The sequence below is a fragment of the Podarcis filfolensis genome, assembly GCF_964270895.1.
Source record: "Podarcis filfolensis genome assembly, chromosome: 1".
In the NCBI taxonomy this organism is placed as follows: Eukaryota; Metazoa; Chordata; class Lepidosauria; order Squamata; family Lacertidae; genus Podarcis; species Podarcis filfolensis.
In genome coordinates this window covers 49,229,336-49,250,304 of record NC_139604.1, presented here as the reverse complement: position 1 = coordinate 49,250,304, position 20,969 = coordinate 49,229,336, and the positions used below count along the sequence as shown (strand labels likewise).

The 20,969-nt window shown below is 42.3% G+C and overlaps 2 protein-coding genes across 35 annotated transcripts in view; both read left to right on the top strand.

Moving 5' to 3' along the window:
• The window catches only part of CYP27C1 (cytochrome P450 family 27 subfamily C member 1), a 233,436-nt gene that overhangs the window by 85,428 nt on the left and 127,039 nt on the right, over positions 1-20,969 (top strand). The gene's annotated exons all lie outside the window — the stretch shown is intronic.
• BIN1 (bridging integrator 1) overlaps positions 1-20,969 on the top strand; it is a 110,080-nt gene that overhangs the window by 45,939 nt on the left and 43,172 nt on the right. For 17 of the 34 annotated variants that reach the window (XM_083585148.1, XM_083585140.1, XM_083585134.1 and 14 more), the window contains exons 3-7: positions 7,635-7,689; positions 10,140-10,234; positions 11,837-11,932; positions 17,780-17,887; positions 19,826-19,918. In XM_083585148.1, the coding sequence (XP_083441274.1) occupies positions 7,635-7,689; positions 10,140-10,234; positions 11,837-11,932; positions 17,780-17,887; positions 19,826-19,918 (447 nt within the window). The remainder of the gene's footprint in view (positions 1-7,634; positions 7,690-10,139; positions 10,235-11,836; positions 11,933-17,779; positions 17,888-19,825; positions 19,919-20,969) is intronic. The other 17 variants (XM_083585145.1, XM_083585154.1, XM_083585156.1 and 14 more) reach the window with 1 other exon arrangement.

The following is a 20,969-nucleotide window of genomic DNA, read 5'->3' as shown; positions in this document are numbered from 1 at the left end:
ACAATGGCAGAGAGCACAAATAGCAAAGAAACAACAGTAAACAGATCCTTGTGGCTTTGTCTGAGGTGGTTTGGCCACTGTGAGGAAAAAGCTGCTGTACTAGATGGACCTTTGGTCAAATCCACTGGGGTTTTTTTTTGGTTTTTTTTTGTTATGCGTGTGCAGCATGCAAATGTAAAATGTAAAAATGCCCTGAAAATGATTAAAAAACCCCCAAAGCTAAAGCTAAAACCAGCCTCTTTCAGAACCTATAAGTTCATGTAGAAAGGCAGCTTGGAAATTTTGAGCGAAACAATTTGTGTGTGTGTGCTGAGGAAGGCTTCAGCAACGGCCTCCCTTGACTCAAAATAGCAGCCTCCCAAGGCTATCCTGTATTGTCTAACTCATTGAGGATATGATATGATGATGATTTAAACGTTGGGGCTTTATTCAGTGCATTTGCCTGGAATGTTTAATTTGCCTCACAATGTCCTGAAATGGCAGGCAACCGTGGGAGGGGGGTTGACCTTGTTGTTTGCAAGGCTTTTTCAAGTAGATGAAGACTTCAGTACTAAAGTGCCACATGCTGTGTGAATATGCAGCTACTGTGGTTATTATAAACCTTATGAACAAATGTTGACAAAGCAGCAGGGACGTTGCAGTGCAGACAAGTAATGTGAATCTGGCAGGTGCCTGCTGTTATATATCCCAGACTTGTTTCATGCAGTACTTGCAATAGTATTTATTTTTAAAAAAATCCTGCTTTTCAGTATTTAGGTCTCAAAACAGCATACAATGACAAAAATATACAAAATTTTAAAATCAACATTAAACCCCAAAAATGTAAATCCTCAGAAATTAAAAAAAAAAAACCAGAAGTGTAAATGCATATAATCACAATCAAAAGGGGTGAGGGATTGTTGGCTTTGCAGGCAAGGGGTGGCATAACTGGACTCTTGAGCCCCACAGGGGTGCCACAGAAAGAATGAAGTTGGTCAAGGGAGCCACAGACCCAAAAAGATTGAAAACCTCTGGACAAAGTTATTCAGGGCTTTGTACACTAGTACTAGAATTTGGCTTGGTGGCAAATAGGAAGCCACTGCAGGTATTTTAACACACATATAGTATGTTGGCAGTAGCTTCTTCTCATCATCAGTCTAGCTGCAGCTTCCAGACTAGACCCAAGGGCCCACTTCCATAAAGAGCATGTTTTAGTAATTCAGTCTTGAGGGTAATAATTTTCATGAGCCCTATGGAGACCTTTTGGCAGGGCTGGTTAGATGGGAAGGAAGAATAGTATGTGAGTTGGGAAACCAATTCTGGGGAGGGGCCCAGCAGCTTGCCAGGAGGAAGTTCAGTGACAGTGGATGTCCTGAGTGCCAAGAGAAAGGTTTTTGAACCAGGCTGTGCTCCAGTCTCTTGCTAGCAAAATGCTTCCCCCCTAGGTCAGACAGTGAACTCGCACTATTGACTTTGTCTTACAAGGATGTGATGCTGATTGTGGTGGCATGAGCAGACCCACAAGCATGCCTCCTTGCCCATTCTCACGGCTCAGGATGGGATTTCTGTGAACGATTGTGCCTGCCCTCCTCTTCAGAAGGGTAGCTCAGGGGGCACGTCAAGTCTTGAGACAATGTCTTTGCTTACACCTAACCATGTATCCTAGAGCTTTGCAATAATCTGCTAAGTGTGTACCTTCCAACTTGATATATGTTTAGGTCATGTAGCAAATTCTGGAATAAAACATTTTGTAATAACCAAGCAGAGAGTCGTGAGTATTACGTCCACAAGTGGGAGCCAGGACAGTCATGGAGGTGTTAGCTGGGAGAGGAACTGTATTTATTGCATGATGGGTAGGAAGATGCAAGAATTCTGAAACATGAGCACTTCCATTTTGATGTGCAGCAAATTAGTAAGAACACCACTAAATATATTGTTCTAAACTGATGGTGTGGACAAGGTTTTGAATGAATAGGGAAAAAAAATGTCAGCTTCCCTCTGGTGCCAAATAGCAGCTTTTCTGTGATTATTTGTATGTTTTAAACATATTTTATGTATGTATATATAGTTTTAGTTCTGTTAGCGTTTGCTTGTTTTTTAATTATTATTTATGTTTTAGTGATTCTTGTTTTTATTTGTAAGCTGCACTGAGTACCATCAGGGGGGAAAAAGCTGGGGTATAAAAAACAAACAACCAAACAACATGGGCTTTTGTTGATGCTGGTACTGCCCTACATTCCCAACTGTGGTCAGAATACAAGTGGCTACCCAGTCCTTCTTCTCCCTCTCCCTCTCCTCTACATGTAAAAAGGGGCACAATTCCCACTCCACAAATGGATCTTTGTGGATAATCTTTTGCTTGATTGCCCAGGTCTCTGTATTTACTTCTGCTAGTATAAGTATAAAATAGCCCAGTATATGTTCATTGTTCATCAAGCCAGTTGCTTACACTTAGGCTGCTATAAGCAGCAGCCTATTTCCACAACCGTGGAATTATAGTTGGGGCAACTAGAGCACCAAAGAAAGCTGATCCGGTGCAGCTAAAGAGCCTTCTGTATTCAAGCTGGTATCCCAGGAAGGATGGAAATGGCTTCTGGGCATCCACTGCAAAATGGACCGATTGTTTGCTGTGTTCCTGTGAAGACAGGCAGCTGTCTTTGATTTGCCCTGGGCTGAGAGTCCCTTTTTGTTACAGTCCATGCAGGCACATGGTCTGCTGCGAAAGTGGAAGAGATATAAACTTAGCTGTCTCTCTCATTGCACAGCGCTGTCATCTTTTTCTTTTTCCTGAATGGGGAGGGAAGGGGGGATCTTGTTCTAAATACCTTGTATGTCCATTCAGAGAACGACAAGCGTGCTTCCTTTTTACTCTGCGAATGGCACGAGATCTCCCTCCCTCTTTGCTTAGAGGCTGACTTTGCTACGTGACACACAAGCCGAACATGACTTGTTTTTTGGCAGCGGTGCTAACATTCCGGTGGTCTCAGACCCCTCTGGAGTTTGACGAGCAGCACAACTGGGGATGGTCAGGAGGAGGAGGATTCTTCCTCCTAGGATGATCTGCATTCAGTTACTGTCCTTTGCGCTATTTCCATCAGAATAAGCTGCTGTACAAAATCCTGCAGAGAGCTGCATGCTTCCCCTTGCCATTAGAACCCCCCACCCCCAAAGCAAAAGGTGTATAAATACATTTTATTAAGACCCAGCTGAAATGTCACAGAGTAGTGAACAAGCTTCTGAGCCTCCCAGAACTTGTCTTCAGAGAAATTATTTTCAGTAAAATGGTAAAAATGGGGGCACGGGAGGAGAAAAGATGTTTCACAGCAGGATTTTTAAAAAAGACCCACGGTCAGCAGTGTAAACAGAGTAGACAGAATATAGACTTCAGAAGACTAGATCAAGACTAGGTGCAGAGAAGATTTTGGGTTGTGCCAAGGGCTACAGGGAAAAATAAGCAAGAACTGTTTTTCAGAAAACATAATAAAGGTAAAGGTAAAGGGACCCCTGACCATTAGTGGGGGTGACCATTAGTGACCGACTCTGGGGTTGCAGCACTTATCTCGCTTTATTGGCTGAGGGAGCCGGCATACAGCTTCCGGGTCATGTGGCCAGCATGACTAAGCCGCTTCTGGTGAACCAGAGCAGCACATGGAAATGCCGTTTACCTTCCTGCCAGAGTGGTACCTATTTATCTACTTGCACTTTGAGGTGCTTTTGAACTGCTAGGTTGGCAGCAGCAGGGACCGAGCAACGGGAGCTCACCCCGTCGCGGGGATTCGAACCACCAACCTTCTGATCAGCAAGTCCTAGGCTCTGGTTTAACCCACAGCGCCACCCGCGTCCCTTAGAAAACATAATAGCCAGTAGCTATTTGCATCTACCTGTTGCTCTTTTATAAAATTCTTGATTAATGTTCACCTCTTGTATCAGAATTGATGCAATGAAACATGAATAGTTAAGCCAAAAGAGCAGAAAACAAGCTGTTCCAAGTACAATATATTCCCAAACTGAAGTTGACAATCCATGGGCAATATTGGCTTCTCCTTATGCATTGTGGGGCGATCTAGTTTTCTATGCAACTGTGGCACTGACCCACTTGCAATTGCTTGCTCAGATGTGATTGGCTCTTGATAGCTTACATAGCATTATAGTGGCAAAACATATCTGCTGTGACGGCCAATTAATACTGTTTGTGTACATGTCTAGAGTTCCTCACATCTATTACTGGTTCACAGTGATATCCCTGTATTGAAGGGAGATGGGGACACTGCATCTTGAGGCTGAGAGAGTGGCTTATAAATTCATTGCTCAAAGGCAAGCTTTGAACCAAGGACCTTCTGCTTCACAGTTCATTTTATTCAGCTATGGCACCAAATTAGCTTTCAGTTCAAAGCTCGCCTTGGGCACAAGCTTAGTAGTCACATGAAAGCTGCTACTACCCCAGTCCAATTAGCATTATGGTAAAAGCATGTACCTTAAGGAAAGCTTGCTCTTCAGCCTCCCCAGATGTTGACCTACTGCATTCCTTCAGCTTTGCATGCAAAAGATCCCAGGTTTCATTCTGGGATCCAAGAAAGCTATTTTAAGATATATTCAATGTAAGATACCAGCATATGATATGAATGGAGCTGAAAGAGATGTGGATTGCCATAACTCAAGTGGTAGAGCATCTGCTTTGAATACAGAAGGTCCCAGGTTTAATCACCAGCATCTCCAGGCAGGGCTGGGAGATGAACCCTTGTCTGAATCTTTGAGAGCCACTTCCAGTCAGTGTAGACCAGGGTTTCCCAAACATGGGTCTCCATCTGTTTCTGGACTACAGTCCCCATCATCCCTGGCTAGCAAGTTTGGGAAACCCTAGTGTAAACAATGCTGAGCTAGAGGGACCAATGGTCTGACTTTGAATAAAGTACGGTATTTTTCGCTCTATAAGACGCACCAGACCGTAAGATACACCTAGTTTTTGGAGGAGGAAAACAAGAAAAAAAAATTCTGAATCCCAGAAGCCAGAACAGCAAGAGGGATTGCTGCGCAGCGAAAGCAGCGGTCCCTTTTGGTGTTCTGGCTTCTGGGATAGCTGCGCAGCCTGCATTCGCCCCATAAGACGCACATACATTTCCCCTTACTTTTTAGGAGGGAAAAAGTGAGTCTTATAGAGCAAAAAATACGGTAGCTTCCTATGTAGCTCATAGGGTGGGTGGTGACCAGGGGCAATAATTTTCATCTGTGACACACTGATTGTAGAATTCCCTTCAACAAACTGGCTTGGTGTCTGCTTTGCTATCTCTTAGGGACCAGACTTGAAACTATTATCTTCTTCAGAAATACCGGTAGTTTTATTGCATAGCCTACTCTTTCCTTTCAAGAGAGCGTGTGTTTTGCATTTGTTAAGTTTGCATTGACTTTTTAAATTCTCACTGCAGACTTCTCGGGGGTGTATATTATTAAGAGTGGCACATAATGTTTATGTATTATAGTGCTTGCAAATGGATGCTTATCAAGAACTGATCCTGGTTTCGTGCATGGCAGCTGCTGACGTGACAAGCAGTTTTCTCATGCCTCTTTCTGTTACATCTGGAGCTGCTCGAAGGCTCTGCTTGTGCAGGGAGGCAGCATCGATCTGCTGGCAGGGAACAGGTGGGCTGCATATGCAGACATTCCCTGCTTGTGGGAGTGGTTGGCAGGGAAAGCATCAATGCTAAAAATAATTCCCAGCATGTTCTTTTGACTTACAGAGAGAGTTGTGGTTGAGTTCAGAACACCAGTTAGGGTCTTCTGTGGGAGGGAGGAATGCTAGAAATGATGTTGGGCATGGACTTGTTCTGTTGGTTAGAGAAGTGAGAATATGGTTACAGCCTACTTTGGTCAAAGCAATAGCTCATCTGCTCTCCATAGGTCAACCTTTCCCAACTTGGTATCTCCAGAGTTTTGGACGACAACTCCCATCTTTCCTAACCAGTGGCCATGCCGGATGGGGCTGATGTGAGCCATAGTCCAGAATGTTTGGAAGGTACCAGGTTGGGGAAGGCAGTTTCTTTCTCCACCCCCCCTTCTAACTTTCTAATTTTGTGGTACTCATTTAGCCACAGAGACATTTGGGTGTGCAGGAATAATGAGCCTCTCTTGTGATTGAAGGGTGAAAAAGGGTTCCTTAAAGCAGCAAAGTTGCTAGCTGAAAATGTTCGTATCAACTGTCTAAATAGCAAATCTGTTCTTGGGAATCAATTGGGATTGATTAAACAACCTTATCCATCCTGCTCCTTTCCTTTTACTGTAAACACTGGGTTGGAGCACTATGTCAGTCTGTGATGGGTGAATAATGAATGATGCTGCCGTTATTCATTCCCTGTGAGGACTTTGAAGATGTGTTGGGATTTGCTATGAAATGACAGCTAGCAATCTGAACAGGTGAACGATGTAACTGTGCAAGAGACAGGCAGTTGTGCCATTAAATGGGGCAGGATATGGGGGCAGCCATCCAGGGCCCCATTCCACAGAATGAGCAGGAGGGACCCTCAGTACATGACTTTCTCACTTATTTCAAAATAAGTGAAATAACATACAATGCCACCCAAACAACCGGTAAGTCTGGAGTCTAAATTTAGTTTAAGATTACTTAACTGCACTACTTGAAAGAGGAGAATAATAGTAGGAAACGCCTCCTCAAAGCTTAGTAGCACCTGAGGCAGATGTTCTGTGAGTTTGCTCTCTTTAAAGCCCCCTTTACTGAGATGAAAGAAAAATTGAAATGCAATATTATGTATGACTGTCAGACCATGGCACCCCCCACCCTTTCCCTGCATCCTCCTTTTGGAAGATCTTCAGCTGCTTTTGTGGTAGCAGAAAATCCTGCTCAACCATTTGTTAAATATAGCTGTGAAAGGGCAACCAGCACATGCCGATCCTCTATCCTTTGTGTTCTTTGGAAATAAGTTGTGAAGACAGAACCATTGGGAGAGGAGAGGTTCTGCCATATCTGAAAGGTGTTGGAAATGCTGGTCAAGTCTGAGAATAAAAGCTGGAAAAGGATCCCTCCCAAGAAGGAGTTGCAATTCAGCATCAAACTGGGGGCCCTACTTTGGCTGCCAAGTACTTGGTGGTGCTTGTAGTTGATGAAATTAAGGTTGTCGTTCTTGTTTGCCTTTCTCTGAAGTAGACTGTTGAAATAAGGGAACACTCTCTGATTAATCAAATGACATCATAAAAAGGCCTTAACCTGGCACGTAAGTGAAGGCTTTGTTTGGGGATAGTGTTCCATAAATGGAGCACCGCCACTAAGAAGGCCCTCTCTCTGTTTGCCACTCCCATGGTGAAAGCATAGTGAAAGGTTGATCCTAGAGATTAGGCAGGTTCACAGGGGAGAAGGCTGTTCTTCTAAGCATCCTGATCTTTGCAGCAGGGTTGGTGAATCTGTGGGCCTTCACTTGTTGTACTAGAAATCTCACAACCCCTGACCGTTGACCATGCTGCTTGGGGCTGACGGGAGTTGGAGTCCAATAACATCTGGAGGACCACAGGTTCCCCACCCTTTTTTGAGAGCTTGAAAGATCAACACCAGCACTTTTGATTACTTGTGCCTGGAAACAAACTGTTGCCTTTTATTTTATTTTGCTGCTGTGTAGCCTACTTACTGATTCCATTTACTGTCTTTTCAGACAGAGGGAAGCAAGCTGCAGAAGGATCTCCGGACATACCTGGCTTCAGTAAAAGGTAACACCTGGAAAAATTGCTGTGATGTCATTCTCCCCACAGAAGACAATTCTAAAAATGCTCTCAGGGCTTGTGTGTGTTTTATTCTTGGTGTCAAGAGTGGCCAGCATGGTGGGGCGATGCTACAGAGCTGCCCTCCCACAACAGTGGAGTCGCTGCTACTTACCTGGACAGTTCTGGGATGGGGGAAGGTGGAAGTGAGGTCAGGGCTGTATGGGTGCACCAGAGGGAGCACTGGATTAGGCTATGCCACTGTGCCACATAGTCCCAACCACACCATGGCATTTTTTTTTAATTAAATTTTTATTAGTTTTCCAACATAGATTAAAAACAATACAACCAACAACACACAAACAGACAAACATATAAACACGTATAATTTCATGACCCCTTTTTCTTAAACCTTCTTTCAACGACTTCCCCATACCTCCCTTTTCTGCATCCCTATTTTAAATTTTTCCAGCAACCCATAATTCCAATTACTTATAATTCACTTTCTTTAGTCCTTTTTCTCTTACCCAATTGTTTGTCACTGCAATTTTGTTTCACATTACCCATGACATTTTAGCACTCATTAATTTTACAACAGTTCTTAAGATAAACTTTAAATTTCTTCCAATCTTCTTCCACCGTCTCTTTCCCTTGGTCGCGGATTCTGCCAGTCATCTCAGCCAGTCCCATATAGTCTATCACCTTCGTCTGCCACTCTTCCAGCGTGGGTAGTTCTTGAGTCTTCCAATACTTTGCTAGAAGAACTCTTGCTGCTGTTGTAGCATACATAAAGAACGTCCTATCTTTCTTTGACACCAATTGGCCCACCATGCCCAGGAGAAAGGCTTCTGGTTTCTTCACAAATGTGCATTTAAGCACCTTTTTCATTTCATTATAAATCATTTCCCAGAAGGCCTTGATCCTTGGGCACGTCCACCAAAGGTGGTAAAAAGTACCTTCAGTTTCTTTACATTTCCAACATTTATTATTAGGCAAGTGATAAATTTTTGCAAGCTTGACTGGGGTCATGTACCACCTATAAATCATTTTCATAATATTCTCTCTTAAGGCATTACATGCCGTGAATTTTATACCGGTGGTCCATAACTGTTCCCAGTCAGCAAACATAATGTCATGACCAATATCTTGTGCCCATTTAATCATAGCTGATTTGACCGTCTCATCCTGTGTATTCCACTTCAACAGCAAGTTATACATTCTTGACAAATTCTTAGTATTGGGTTCTAGCAATTCTGTTTCTAATTTTGATCTCTCCACCTGGAAGCCAATTTTCCTGTCCTGTTTGAATACTTCATTTATCTGGTAATAATGAAGCCAATCTCTTACTTTAGACTTCAATTTCTCATAACTCTGTAGTTTCACTTTTCCCTCCTCTTGTTCTATAATTTCCCAGTATTTTGGCCATTTAGATTCCATATTAAGTTTTTTCACTTCCTTAGCTTCCATTGGTGACAGCCACCTAGGGGTTTTGTTTTCCAACAAATCTTTATCCAACCACACCGTGGCATTGACCCCTCCCTACCCTGCTCAGGTAAGCAGCAGTGCTCTGCCCCACCACACTGGCCATTCCAGTATACCAGCAAAGAGGCACTGTCTGCATTAACTAGAGAAAACTACACATACAGAACTAAGCAGTTTCAGGAACTTTCAGTGGAGGACAGCAAATGTCTGTCAGGGGCAGCTGCTACTTTGTTCTAATGTAGCATGGGAAGTTCTCATCCCCTGGGTGCATGCCACAAAAACACAATGTTCAGACAAGACTCCAGTGGTGTTTATAAATGCTGGGATCACTTGCTATCAAGGGATTTGCCCTCTGTGGCATTTCATGTGATCAGTAACCGGTAAGTGGCATCTTCTATAAGATGCACTTATTCCTTTGATACAGGATGGAGTTTAGACAAACAATCAAAATGGGAAGCTTATCTTCTCAGTTGGTCCCTCTCTCCCCTTTCTCTTTCTAATATTTTTGTTTATATATAGGATCTCTCAATATGCTTTCTATGAGTATAGAGAGGGGAGAAGGGAGAGAAAGAGAAATCCAGTCCATTGTAAAAATTGACCAAGTAAATACTTAAATGTAAATGCAAACCCTATCCCCCCTATCTATTTATGTTCAGATCTAAAAATTGGCCACTTCCAAAAGTATTGGTTTACAGATTTTTGAAACAAAAATTTATACTTCTCTCTTGGATGCCTGCACTAGAGGAATATATGTTATATATTTAATAGCTCTTGGTTTGTGTGTGTGTTGCCTCTGTGTTATACGCCCTGCTTTGCTTGCCTTGGAAACAATTCTCTTAAAGAATTGCCATGGGTTTGGGATAAGGCCTTGGTCAATAAGGAAGATTCATTTCCCCTGTTCGCTTTTTGGGTTGGGTACTTGATGGGACGCTACTGTGTCATTCAAAATTTGGAGTCTCTTTTTTTCTATCTCCAAGCAATGCACGAAGCCTCCAAGAAACTGACAGAGTGTTTGCAAGAAGTGTATGAGCCAGATTGGCCGGGAAGAGATGATACTAACAAAATATCAGAGGTGAGGTTCTGTTCCATTAGCACCACTTATGTATTATGATCTGCATTCCCTCATTCATTCATAGGGACTATAGCTGTTGAACTGATTTTGGGGTTATAGCACAGTGACCTGGTTTGGACAACACCACTGCATCTATCAATGCATGTATCCCAGCCAATGCAGCAAAATGTGATACCTGTGGATAGCTCAGTCGGTAGACTAAGTGACAATCTCAGGGTTGTGGGTTTGAGCCCCACATTGGGCAAACGATTCCTGCATTGTAAGGGGTTGGATTGGATGACCCTCGTGGTCCCTTCCAACTCTACAATTCTATGATTCTATGAATAAATCTGCTGAAGCCTCTGGCATGCACACTGCCCCTCCAGTGTGGTCCCAAGGAACTTGTTGGAGGCATCCTGTGTGCAGGAGCGGTCAGTGAGGAGGCACTCCTGCCATTGTGCCTACACAGTATCAACCTCTTCACCACATCTCCCTCCCGATAAGCAGCAGGAACTCTGCTGCTGGGAGGCTAGGTGTGCAGTAGCAGCCCTCGCCACTGACTGCTCCCGATCTTGCTTGTCCATGATTTATCATTAAGACTGAAAATGTTTTAGTAAACTACAGTGGAACCTTAGTTCTTGAATGTAATCTGTTCCGGACATCCGTTCGACTCCCAAAACCGTTCAAAAACCAAGGCACGGCTTCTGATTGGCTGCAGGATCTTCCTGCACTCAAGCGGAAGCTGCATTGGACACTTGGCTTCTGAAAACCATTTGAAAACTGGAATACTTACTTCTGGGTTTTCGGCATCCAGGAGCCGATTTGTTTGCCAACTAAGCCATTTGAGAACCAAGGTTCCACTGTATAGTGAAATTGACCACAACTTTTCCCTTTCAGCTATAACCAAAAACTGTTGTTAGGTTTAAGTAGGAAGTGGGTGCTTCCTCCTTGTGGCCTCACCAGAGGAAGTAGGGGGAGAGTGGAGTGGGAGGAACACATGAGCCCATGGCTTAAGCAGGCTTCTTCATATAATGTCATGTCATTGGAACCAGGCCAATGTATTCTATGCCACACTACACCAGCCATGTGATCTTAAATATTCTGCATTGTAACAACAAAAGCATAATGTTTCACCTTAAGCTATAGTGATGCCGCTGTTGGTGTGCATTGCCTCCCTTCTCCACTGACTGCTTCTGGCCCCCACCTGCAGCATGGCAGACAGAAATTCTGCAGACCCAGCTTTCCTTTGCTGCATGGGAGATGTAGTGACAATGAATTCTTTGCCTGTTGAATTTCAGGAGGTCTGTGTAGCATTTGAAGTTACAGGAGCTTTGTAAAAGCGAAGAAAAAGAAGAGGTTAGGCATAGTTTCCAGTGGGGTTTTTTTTAGCATGCACATCTCTTTAGAAAGTAGATATCAACATGACAAACATATCTGAGACATGTATGAGACATGTATCTTACAGGTACTCCTATCAGTGTTTTGAGAAACAATGGCAGCTCGTTTCTAAGTCTGGGTTTGCCCTCCAGACAAATGTGTGAAATGATCCACAAAAAAGCATAGTGTTGCCATGTTTTGCACTGTTGATGCTGATAGATTACATGTTTCCTTATATTCTTCTAGAACAGTGACCTGCTGTGGACAGACTTTCATCAGAAGCTGGTGGATCAGGCACTGCTAACTATGGACACCTACCTCGGCCAGTTCCCAGACATAAAAGTATGCAGTTTCCTTTACTTTCTGTTGTGTTCCTTTTTTAAAAAATGGAATTTGTGTGAACTATGCATCAAGGAAGAGTTTTGTAAGGAACTCTGTGGGATCTTATCTTGTCTACTTTGGGCAATGGTGGAAATAACGACTAGCAGATTTTATCTATTTTTTGAGTCGTTCAGAGTGATGCAGAGGTTTCACCCTCAAACCTTAGTGATAAAGTAGACCACTGCGCAAGACTTGAAGATGAATCTTTACTTGCCAGGATGGCAACAATTGAAATCGAGTTCAATACAATTTGTTTCTCTCCCTTGAGCCCTAGAGAGGACTTGGGCTTCTTGCTCTAAAAACACAGTCTTTCGTAGCAATGAATAAATCATTAGTTCAGAGCTTGCCTGTCTTCATAAACACATGAAAACAAATACAATACGATTTTAAAACATACAACCAATAATTAACATACTGCTAGCCTTGGTGTGACTAAAAACATAAAAATCACACGAATCTAGGAGCAGTGTTTCTGCTAGATGTTTGAAAGTAAAAGCCCCTCCAGAACAATTGTAGTTTTTCATGAAACTAGTGCTGTGCTGAGATGTGTCCTCCAAATTCTGAAAATATTTCCTTCCCTGAGAAGCAGATTTCCTTTTTTTCCTGCTTCATTCTCAGGGCAGAATTCCCTTAGACTTTTCAGTGTGGGTGGGGTTTTGATCTTACCTTATTGTTGTTCGGGGGCTGAGGGTGCCTGTGCAGTTTCTTTACAGTAAACATTTCTCTAGCACTCTGCAGCCTCCCCTGGCTGCCTGTCCTACTTGATCTGATAAAGCCCCCCATGTTGGGAGGAGCGTCCTTGTGATGTCTTCCTCTGGACATGGGCACCTGGGAAGGCTGCAGCGTGCAACCACTGGTGAGATGATTTGTAGAATGAAAGAAAGAGCACTGACAAACACTGATTGACCACCTCAAAAGGGAAGATAGGCACCACAAAAGCCTTGCCCCCCCACCCATGAGCATTTCACTAAAGTTTTCTCTGTCCTTTTTTTATAAATTTCAAATTCATTTTCTTTCCTCATTATTTGACAGAGGATGATTAAAAAAGACACACTGGAGAAATCATCGGCAGAGCACCAGAGATAGAATTAGGGAGGAGGGGGCTAAATGAATCTCATTTGCAATAAGAGGTTTGCCAACATTATAGAATGTGTGTTGCATCAGGAAGCTCTATTCAGTATGATGAAAAAGATCCCTTGCTCAATTTCCTGGCAGATGTTAACTTCTGTGTTACACTGCCCCTCCCCATGTAACATGCACAAATACTTTCTTTTATAGTTTCCTCTTTCAGATACATAATTTTCTCCCCCTGCGTCCAACTCTGATCCATTTATCTGATGGCCTTAAGCATATATAAGATTAGCATGGGAACAAGATCTGTTCAGGGTTTTTTTGGTCTCATTTAATTTCTACACTCTAATAATAATAATAATAATAATAATAATAATAATAATAATTGTATAATGAAGTGGTACCTTTTCTTTACTTTGCCTAAAGCTCTTTAAAAAATCAAAAGACCTAAAAGCCAACATCAGACCGTGCATATTTTGTGCAAAAATGCACATTCTGCACATCACTTGCTCTGCATCAGAAGAGCTGAAGCTGTGCATGTAGAATATATTATGTAAACAAAGACTATGTAAATCTTAATTTAATTTATGCAGTTCTGCAATATATATAGATGTGAATTAAAGAAAGTTCATTTGAAAAATTTAAAATAAATAAATAATGCATCTGTGGATGAATTATTCTCTTTTGTAAATATATGAAGATATATCTATTTTCAGCAGAAGGGTCCGGCTTCTTATTCTTTCTCTCCTTCCTTTAATACCCCCTCTCCCCCGAAGGAAACATCATAACAAGGAATCCATTATTGCTGGCTATGTACTTTTCAGGGATGGCTTGCATCTGGCAAAGTTATTGGGGGGGGGGGAAGTTTTTTTAAAAAAGGCATAGATTTGCTAGGGATAATTCCAGTCCTCTCCTGAGAACTTTCCCAAATGCTGGATTCTATCCTGTGACTGCTCCTCTCCCAATTCCTGAATGGCTTTGAGAAGGTTGAAAAAAAGGAGATGTATTTGCCATATGGCAGTACTTGTAACTACGTTCCCACATGGAAAAGGTCAGCTTGGCTTTCTCCCAGTGAAATCAGATACCCCGTTTAACCCCCTTAGCTGAATCCCAAAAGGGAGACAAAAGCAAGCTGCCCTCCCTTCCTCCTTCAATTAATCCATTCTTCAAAAGATACTGTGTTTATGTGTTTTTTCCTCCATTTAGTATCAGGCAGCTACACGGATAACCTGTGGGTGTAGTTTTTCTTTAGTTAGTGCTATACGTAAGTTTCTGCCAACCTGGTTGGCCACTTGCTGGAAACTCTTCAGCAGGAACAGCTTAGAGCTCAGGAGAGCCTCCTTTTCATAACTCTGTCAACAGTCAGTGGCTGTCAAACTATATATATAGAAATTGAGGGCTCCTCCCTCCTCAGTTTAGAGTTCACACTCTAGTTAATTTGCACCCAGAAGACCCCTTCTGCCTGGGGTATGGGAAAGTGTTTTTATGAATGTATCACCCTTGGGTGGTTGCAGGGTATTAAAACATCTGTATTTCAATTAAGGAAATGCAGAAGCTACATTAATTCCTTGGTGTTCTAAAGGATCTTGAGATTTCATTGAGCTCCTCTAAATAGTGGGAAGGACTTCCACTGTTATTGTTGTTTGCTTAGAAGTAATAAGTTCCACTGAATTTTGCATGGTGTTCCAAATTTCAGTGCGCATAGGATTGTAGCTTTGCAGCAGCACAGCGTAATTCTGTACACACTCCCTGAGACTAAGCCCAATTGAACACATTGGAACTTAGTTTTGAGAAAACATCATATTGCACTGTTAGGGGCCTCCTCATTTCATGGCATTTCATCTCTCTCCCCCTCCCTCCCTCCCTCCCTCCCTCCCTCTCCACCCTCATCTTATTTATCACATTTGCTCAGGAGGGTGTAAATGGGGTTATCCCATTTTTAATCCTCATAGCAACCCTCTGAGATAGGTCAGGTTGAGACTTTGCCCAAGTTCATCTAATATGGGTCCTGAACCCAGGTCTCTATTGTCCATGTACAATAGTTTCTCCACTCCATCCCACTCACTTTTTTTACTATTAGTTGAGAATGTTTCAGACAGTAGAGGTGAAATAACCAGCTGTTTTACATGCATCTTTTCCATAACCACTGAAATATTAGTAGGCGAATCTTTCTGGTGGCTTTAAAGGCCTTCTTAATTTAAAGTGGCTTCCTTGTTAGGAGCATCTGGAATCTGTTCTGGTGTTTTTAATTCCGCTGAGTTCTTGAAAGATGCCCAGTGGCTGCACTCAGTGCTGTACTGGGAATTTAATTAAACCAGAGATGGATGAAGCATGAATGAACTGCAGCTGGTCTGGCAAGCCCAGGAAAGGGGTGAGAGAGTGCACAATGGACAGACTGAGAAATAGATGCAACAAAAGCCACATGTTCTTAAAAGAGGACACTGCGTAATTCCTTGAAGTGTTTACATGGTTTGTTGTTAGACTTGGCAAACGTAACACTTCATGCCAGTTGTTCCTGAATTGTCACCTACTATTTGAAGAAGTGTAGCAGTTATTTAAGAGGGCGGCCTCTGACTGTGGAATCTGATGTCCAATCTACCTTCATTGGGTTTTGCCACATTTATTTTATTTATTTCATTTGTGTATTGCTTCCCATGAAACACCTTGAATTGATGAATAATAGAAATAGATATATATATATAAAAGTTCAAGTCCAGTGCAGATAGAGTCTGGGATAAGAATCTCCACTTCAAAAGGCTTGTAGAAAACAGAGGGTCTTCAATAGATGCTGAAAAGGCAGTAGAGACAGTGGCTGTCTGATACAATCCCTTGATTTGATGTTTTCAGCACCCGTTAAAGAATTACCTCTTCATCATGTCCTTTTGGAGGAAGTTAATCTGGATGAGATTAACTATGAATTGACATCTGCTTGCTCTATTGTACTATGGACATTATTTTAATGTTGGTATTAAATTGTTTATTAGAGTTTGGAACCACCTTGTGATCATAAGTGGTGTACAGTTGCACCTTGGATCCTGAACGCCCTGGAACTTGGACGTTTTGGCTCCTGAATGCCGCAAACCTGGAAGTGATTGTTCTGGTTTGTGGACGTTCTTTTGAAACCCGAGCATCTGACGGGGCTTCTGCGGCTTCTGATTGGCTGCAGTAGCTTCCTGCAGGCAATCAAAAGCCACGATTTGGCTTTTGAACATTTTGGAAGTAGAACGGACTTCTGGAATAGATTCCATTCGATTTCCAAGGTATGACTGTAATAGGAAACTGAATGTATGAACATGGATCACTTTTGCTGTGGGAAGATGGTTATAGTTTATATAATGTGATGAACTGCTAATGGGGGTTTAATGTTGTTTTATTGAGTTTAGTGTTTGATGTTTTTGTAATTGATATTTTAAATAGTTAATATTTTCACCAGCCTTTTAGAAGGAAAGGCCAAGGTATGAATGCTTCAAAAAAATAAAACCAATCTGTATGGGCTAGGTTAGGCTGAGTAACCACTCCATGGTGGTTACTGGACCCTGGAATCAACAGTTCCTTCCGGTGCAAACAGCTGATTCCCCCTCTCTATGTGTCAATGTCCTCCCTCAGTGTCTGTTGGGTGACAAGCAGCTGCATTTGGTGTGAATTTGTGTTCTGAAGATTGTTCCTTGACTTCCAGACACTTTCAGTGTGGGAAAAACTACTGACCCCTGTTAGTGCTCTTTCAATTGCTAACATGAATTTAGAATCACAACTCAGTATTACTTGCTCAGTATTACTGAATGGTCAGATTTATTTAATTTCATCCTGAAAAATAAACAAAAGCCTTTTTTTGACATTTGACCATATAAGGGTGGATTTAAAAGAGTTTCTCCTTGGCAGAATGACAAGGAACATTTTTTATGTGGGAAATTGCCATTGGAGATCATCCTCGATTCTGTAATAAAATGGATACTTAAAAGCAATGTTAGCAAGATATTGGCTAATGCTTGCAATTGATCTCAATATTTACAATCAATCTTGTTGAACAACTTACCTCTGTGTGAATGGTATATACACATGCAATGAAAGGTGGGGTCAGGGAGAGGGGAATAGGGGGTTCTTTATCTGTATTTACTATTGTATAATCCGACTGGGTCCGGTACGTTTCCACAGCCACCGAATTCCCGTAACGCAGCATCCGCTTGACATTTACTACTGAAAATGCATGAAAAAAGACTAAGAAAATTACACAACATTCTTGCTAAATAGTGGAATTTCCTTGCTTATTGCCTGTTAAGGATGCTGCTATACTAATGCTAATTGGAGTCTTTCCATGCTCAAGATTTATGCAGTTGGTGGCCAAAATCACTCCACTGATACACAAAAGAGAAGTACTATCAGACTCTGTGTAACCCTGAAGTATTCATTCACACACACACACACACACACACACACACACACACAATTTTTTTTCCAGGGAAACCCTCCTGAAATTCCTTCTCTAAAAACTCTCCAGTTCTGTAATAACTTCTGTGTAGGGAAAGGTTGAATGGATGTCTTTTGATTTCTACTGACCACCTTGCCACTTTAGAATGTTTCAGTGTAAACAACTGCAACAACTGCAGAGTGTTGGCATGCTGAGCAGTATGTATGTGAGCTATAGACGACTGTAAAGATCATTAGTCCACTAATTATCATGGCTCTGGTGTTCAAATGATATTTTTTCTCCCTTTCTTTCCCCTCTCCACCTTCTTCCAGTCTCGCATTGCTAAGCGGGGAAGGAAACTTGTAGATTACGACAGTGCCAGGCACCATTATGAATCTCTACAGACTGCAAAGAAAAAAGATGAAGCTAAAATTGCCAAGGTAAAGTGCCCTTGATCAGATATGACATCCTAAATCATCCCTCTCTCTCTCTCTCTCTCTCTCTCTCTCTCTCTCTCTCTCTCTCTCTCTCTCTCTCTCCTTAACTAAGTAATTTAGGATATTGTTGGGGGTTTTGTTTTTTCAAATATGAAACTACTACTATTTATTTTCCCTTAGAAGAAAGTATAGTATTAATATGTTAATGTCTCTAGCTATGTCCTTTTTCAGAACATTTCATAATAAATAAACTAACTTTCTTTCGTCAGAGAACGTATCCTGTTACAAGTCAAAAAAGCAAATGGTAGAACATACACAATTCCTGAAAAATGTGATTGAAAAGCAGTGCAGAAGCTGATACTTTACTGCACAGATGGTATGTCAACAGGTGCCCGTGGCTGTACTGAGATGAAGGAATTATGCAAAGGAAGAAAGGGAAGTCTTCGAAGGATGGAGGCTATTGCAGCCTCAGTAGGGAGAATGACTCCAGGAGCTACCCTTCCTTGGTGGTCTCCTTTTCTTCTCAATTGTCAAAGCATCTAGGGCTTCTGGATGAGCCCATGCTCTTCTGACTGGATAAATCATGTCCACGCTGAAGCACCAGCTAGCAGCAGATTGTTCCCAGGCCCTAGATATGCTCTTGGGTGAGAGACTAGGGTACATTGTCCTCCTTGAAATAAGGAGCAGCTCTGTTTTCCCATCAAAGGCCACTTCAAGTATTATTGATGAAGCAAATCGTGGGTGTTATGTGGGGTGATTTATGAGTATGGCATCAATACCTGCTTAGAAACTGGGTTTCAGTATCTTCTTGATTCACCTTCTCTTCATAAATGTTCTTTTTGCTCTGAAAGGGATAGACATATAATTACTGGTGGATAATTCTTCTATTCTCATACTCATGGCCTTCTTGTATACTTGCTATCAGCTTTTTTTTTTAAATTTAACAATGCAGAACACAATCTTATGCATATTCACATGTAAGTGCAACTGTATTCAGTGAAATGTAAACTTTTGCATAACTGTATTGCAGTGACTGTAGAGAAGAGTATATTGATCGATGCCATTTTTCCTTCAGGGGAGAAAAGGTGAAACAGATTTGTAGTGTCAAGGGTTAGCACTGTTATGCACCTGCCAAGGTCACCCACCTCAGAGGGGGTCCATTAACAAGAGCTCAGGGACTTATACCTCTGTTCCACCATTTCTGCGCTCACGTCTTGTGAGCACGTCTCGTGGCATGCATGAGTGATGTGAGCACGTCATGTGGTGTGCATTCATGGCAAGTGTATGTCACTGTGGGATATTGAGGGGCTCCAGCCCCCTCCTTGAAAATTTTGATGGCGGGAAGGCCCCTTGGCCCTCCTGCCTGGTGCCCATGGTGGCAGTGAGGATCTACTCACAGAGAGAGGAGAGGCATCTCTGTACCAACCTGGTGTTTAAAGGCACAAGAATCACTCTAAAGAGCAGACTTCACCAGCTGTGTTTTATAATGTATCATTAAAAATGCTGCAAATTCTGAATAATCCGCATGGCTGTAATAATGGTGTCTCCTAATCCTGTCTTTTCTTAAAAGTTGCTGGTGTCTCACAGAGGGGGGATCCATCTTCCTCCAAGCTGGGTTTTGTTGCTGTCTAAATGACTAACAGTTTCTTCTCTGTTGCTCTCTGCAGCTGGAGTGCTCGTAAACTCTGCTGGCCTTGGTGTTTTCTGACCCACACCATGGAGCATTAATTACTGCTAGACTTGGCATGCCACGTGGGATTCACCCTTTGACTTATCTCTTAATGCTTCCTTTCTCTCCTGTTTGCCAGGGTTTGTTGTCTCAGCCTGGCCTGATAACCCTCTTACCGTTTGAGATTTATATATATATATTTAAAAAACAAAGTTCTCAAAATCTGTCCCGTTTGTTTTCTTGTCTTTGTTTTGAAAAACGCTCTCACACAGCCTGTCTCGTTGCTTGAGAAAGCTGCGCCTCAGTGGTGCCAAGGGAAGCTGCAAGCACATCTCGTAGCTCAGACTAATCTGCTGCGGAACCAGGTGACAGCCGAGCCCACCTTGCTCTCTAACCCTGCATGCCCTCTCCCTGGCTGAACCCCTCTGCTGTGCTCTTCACCCTCAGGCAGCATTCACTCTGCTAAGCATCCTTGTAAGGCACTCCTTTTCTCCAAAGAAGTGACTTAGCTTTCTGTACATTGGAATAAAAATGTAATACAATGAGACAACACCAAACCAACTTGTATTTTGTTCTTAGAGCAATGTTTTTTTGGTTGTTTTTTTTTAAAGACTCTGTAATTTCCCAAACTTGTTTTCTTTGTCGGCTATTCCTGCTGTTAAACAAATTTGCCACCAATAGTATAGTGCAATGCCTTGCACATCAGCCAGATTATTTATGGGACAATCAGTTAGAGAATAGGTTGAGAGGTGTTGGGTTAGCTCCACCCTTGTCTTAGCCTCAAGACCCAATGCCCTAAGGACCATTTCCTCCACACATGGATGCCAGCTGGTGGTAGTTAATCAGGAATGATGAGTTGCTTATGGAGCTTCCAGTTGATTATATTTGGTATGGTGCTTCTTGTTTCTGAGACATTACATGGATGGATGGGAGATATGGTTGATGTTTAAGTGACATGCAGATTTTGCTGCTTATATAGTTTTCCCTTCTCCTGTCACTCAGGTGCTTTTCCTGTCATAAAAATCTTCACAGCAATACCTCCTCTCCCCATTTGCTCTCCCATGCTCAAAAACGTCCCGGTCTCACTGAAACATCAACCTTCTTGTTGCTTTGTCCATGGTTCCCATTCCACAGCCATTCTTCTCCTTCCCCATAAACTGGCCATTAATTCATGAGAATTTCTCTGCTTGAGCACCCAAGGGATGATAGCATTGATGCTTCTGCTACCTCTCTTCTTGCCTCCCTTCCAGCTCATTTGGTTTAAGCATGTGACAAGTTGGGGTGAAGAGAGTCCCTTTTCCTGAGTCTCCCTTTCTTAGATTGCCTGCAATATCCTTTGTCAGGTCCTGCTTCCCTTTTATAGATTTTAGAGTTGCAAAGGCACCTCCAAGATTTTCTAGTTCACCCCCTGTCATT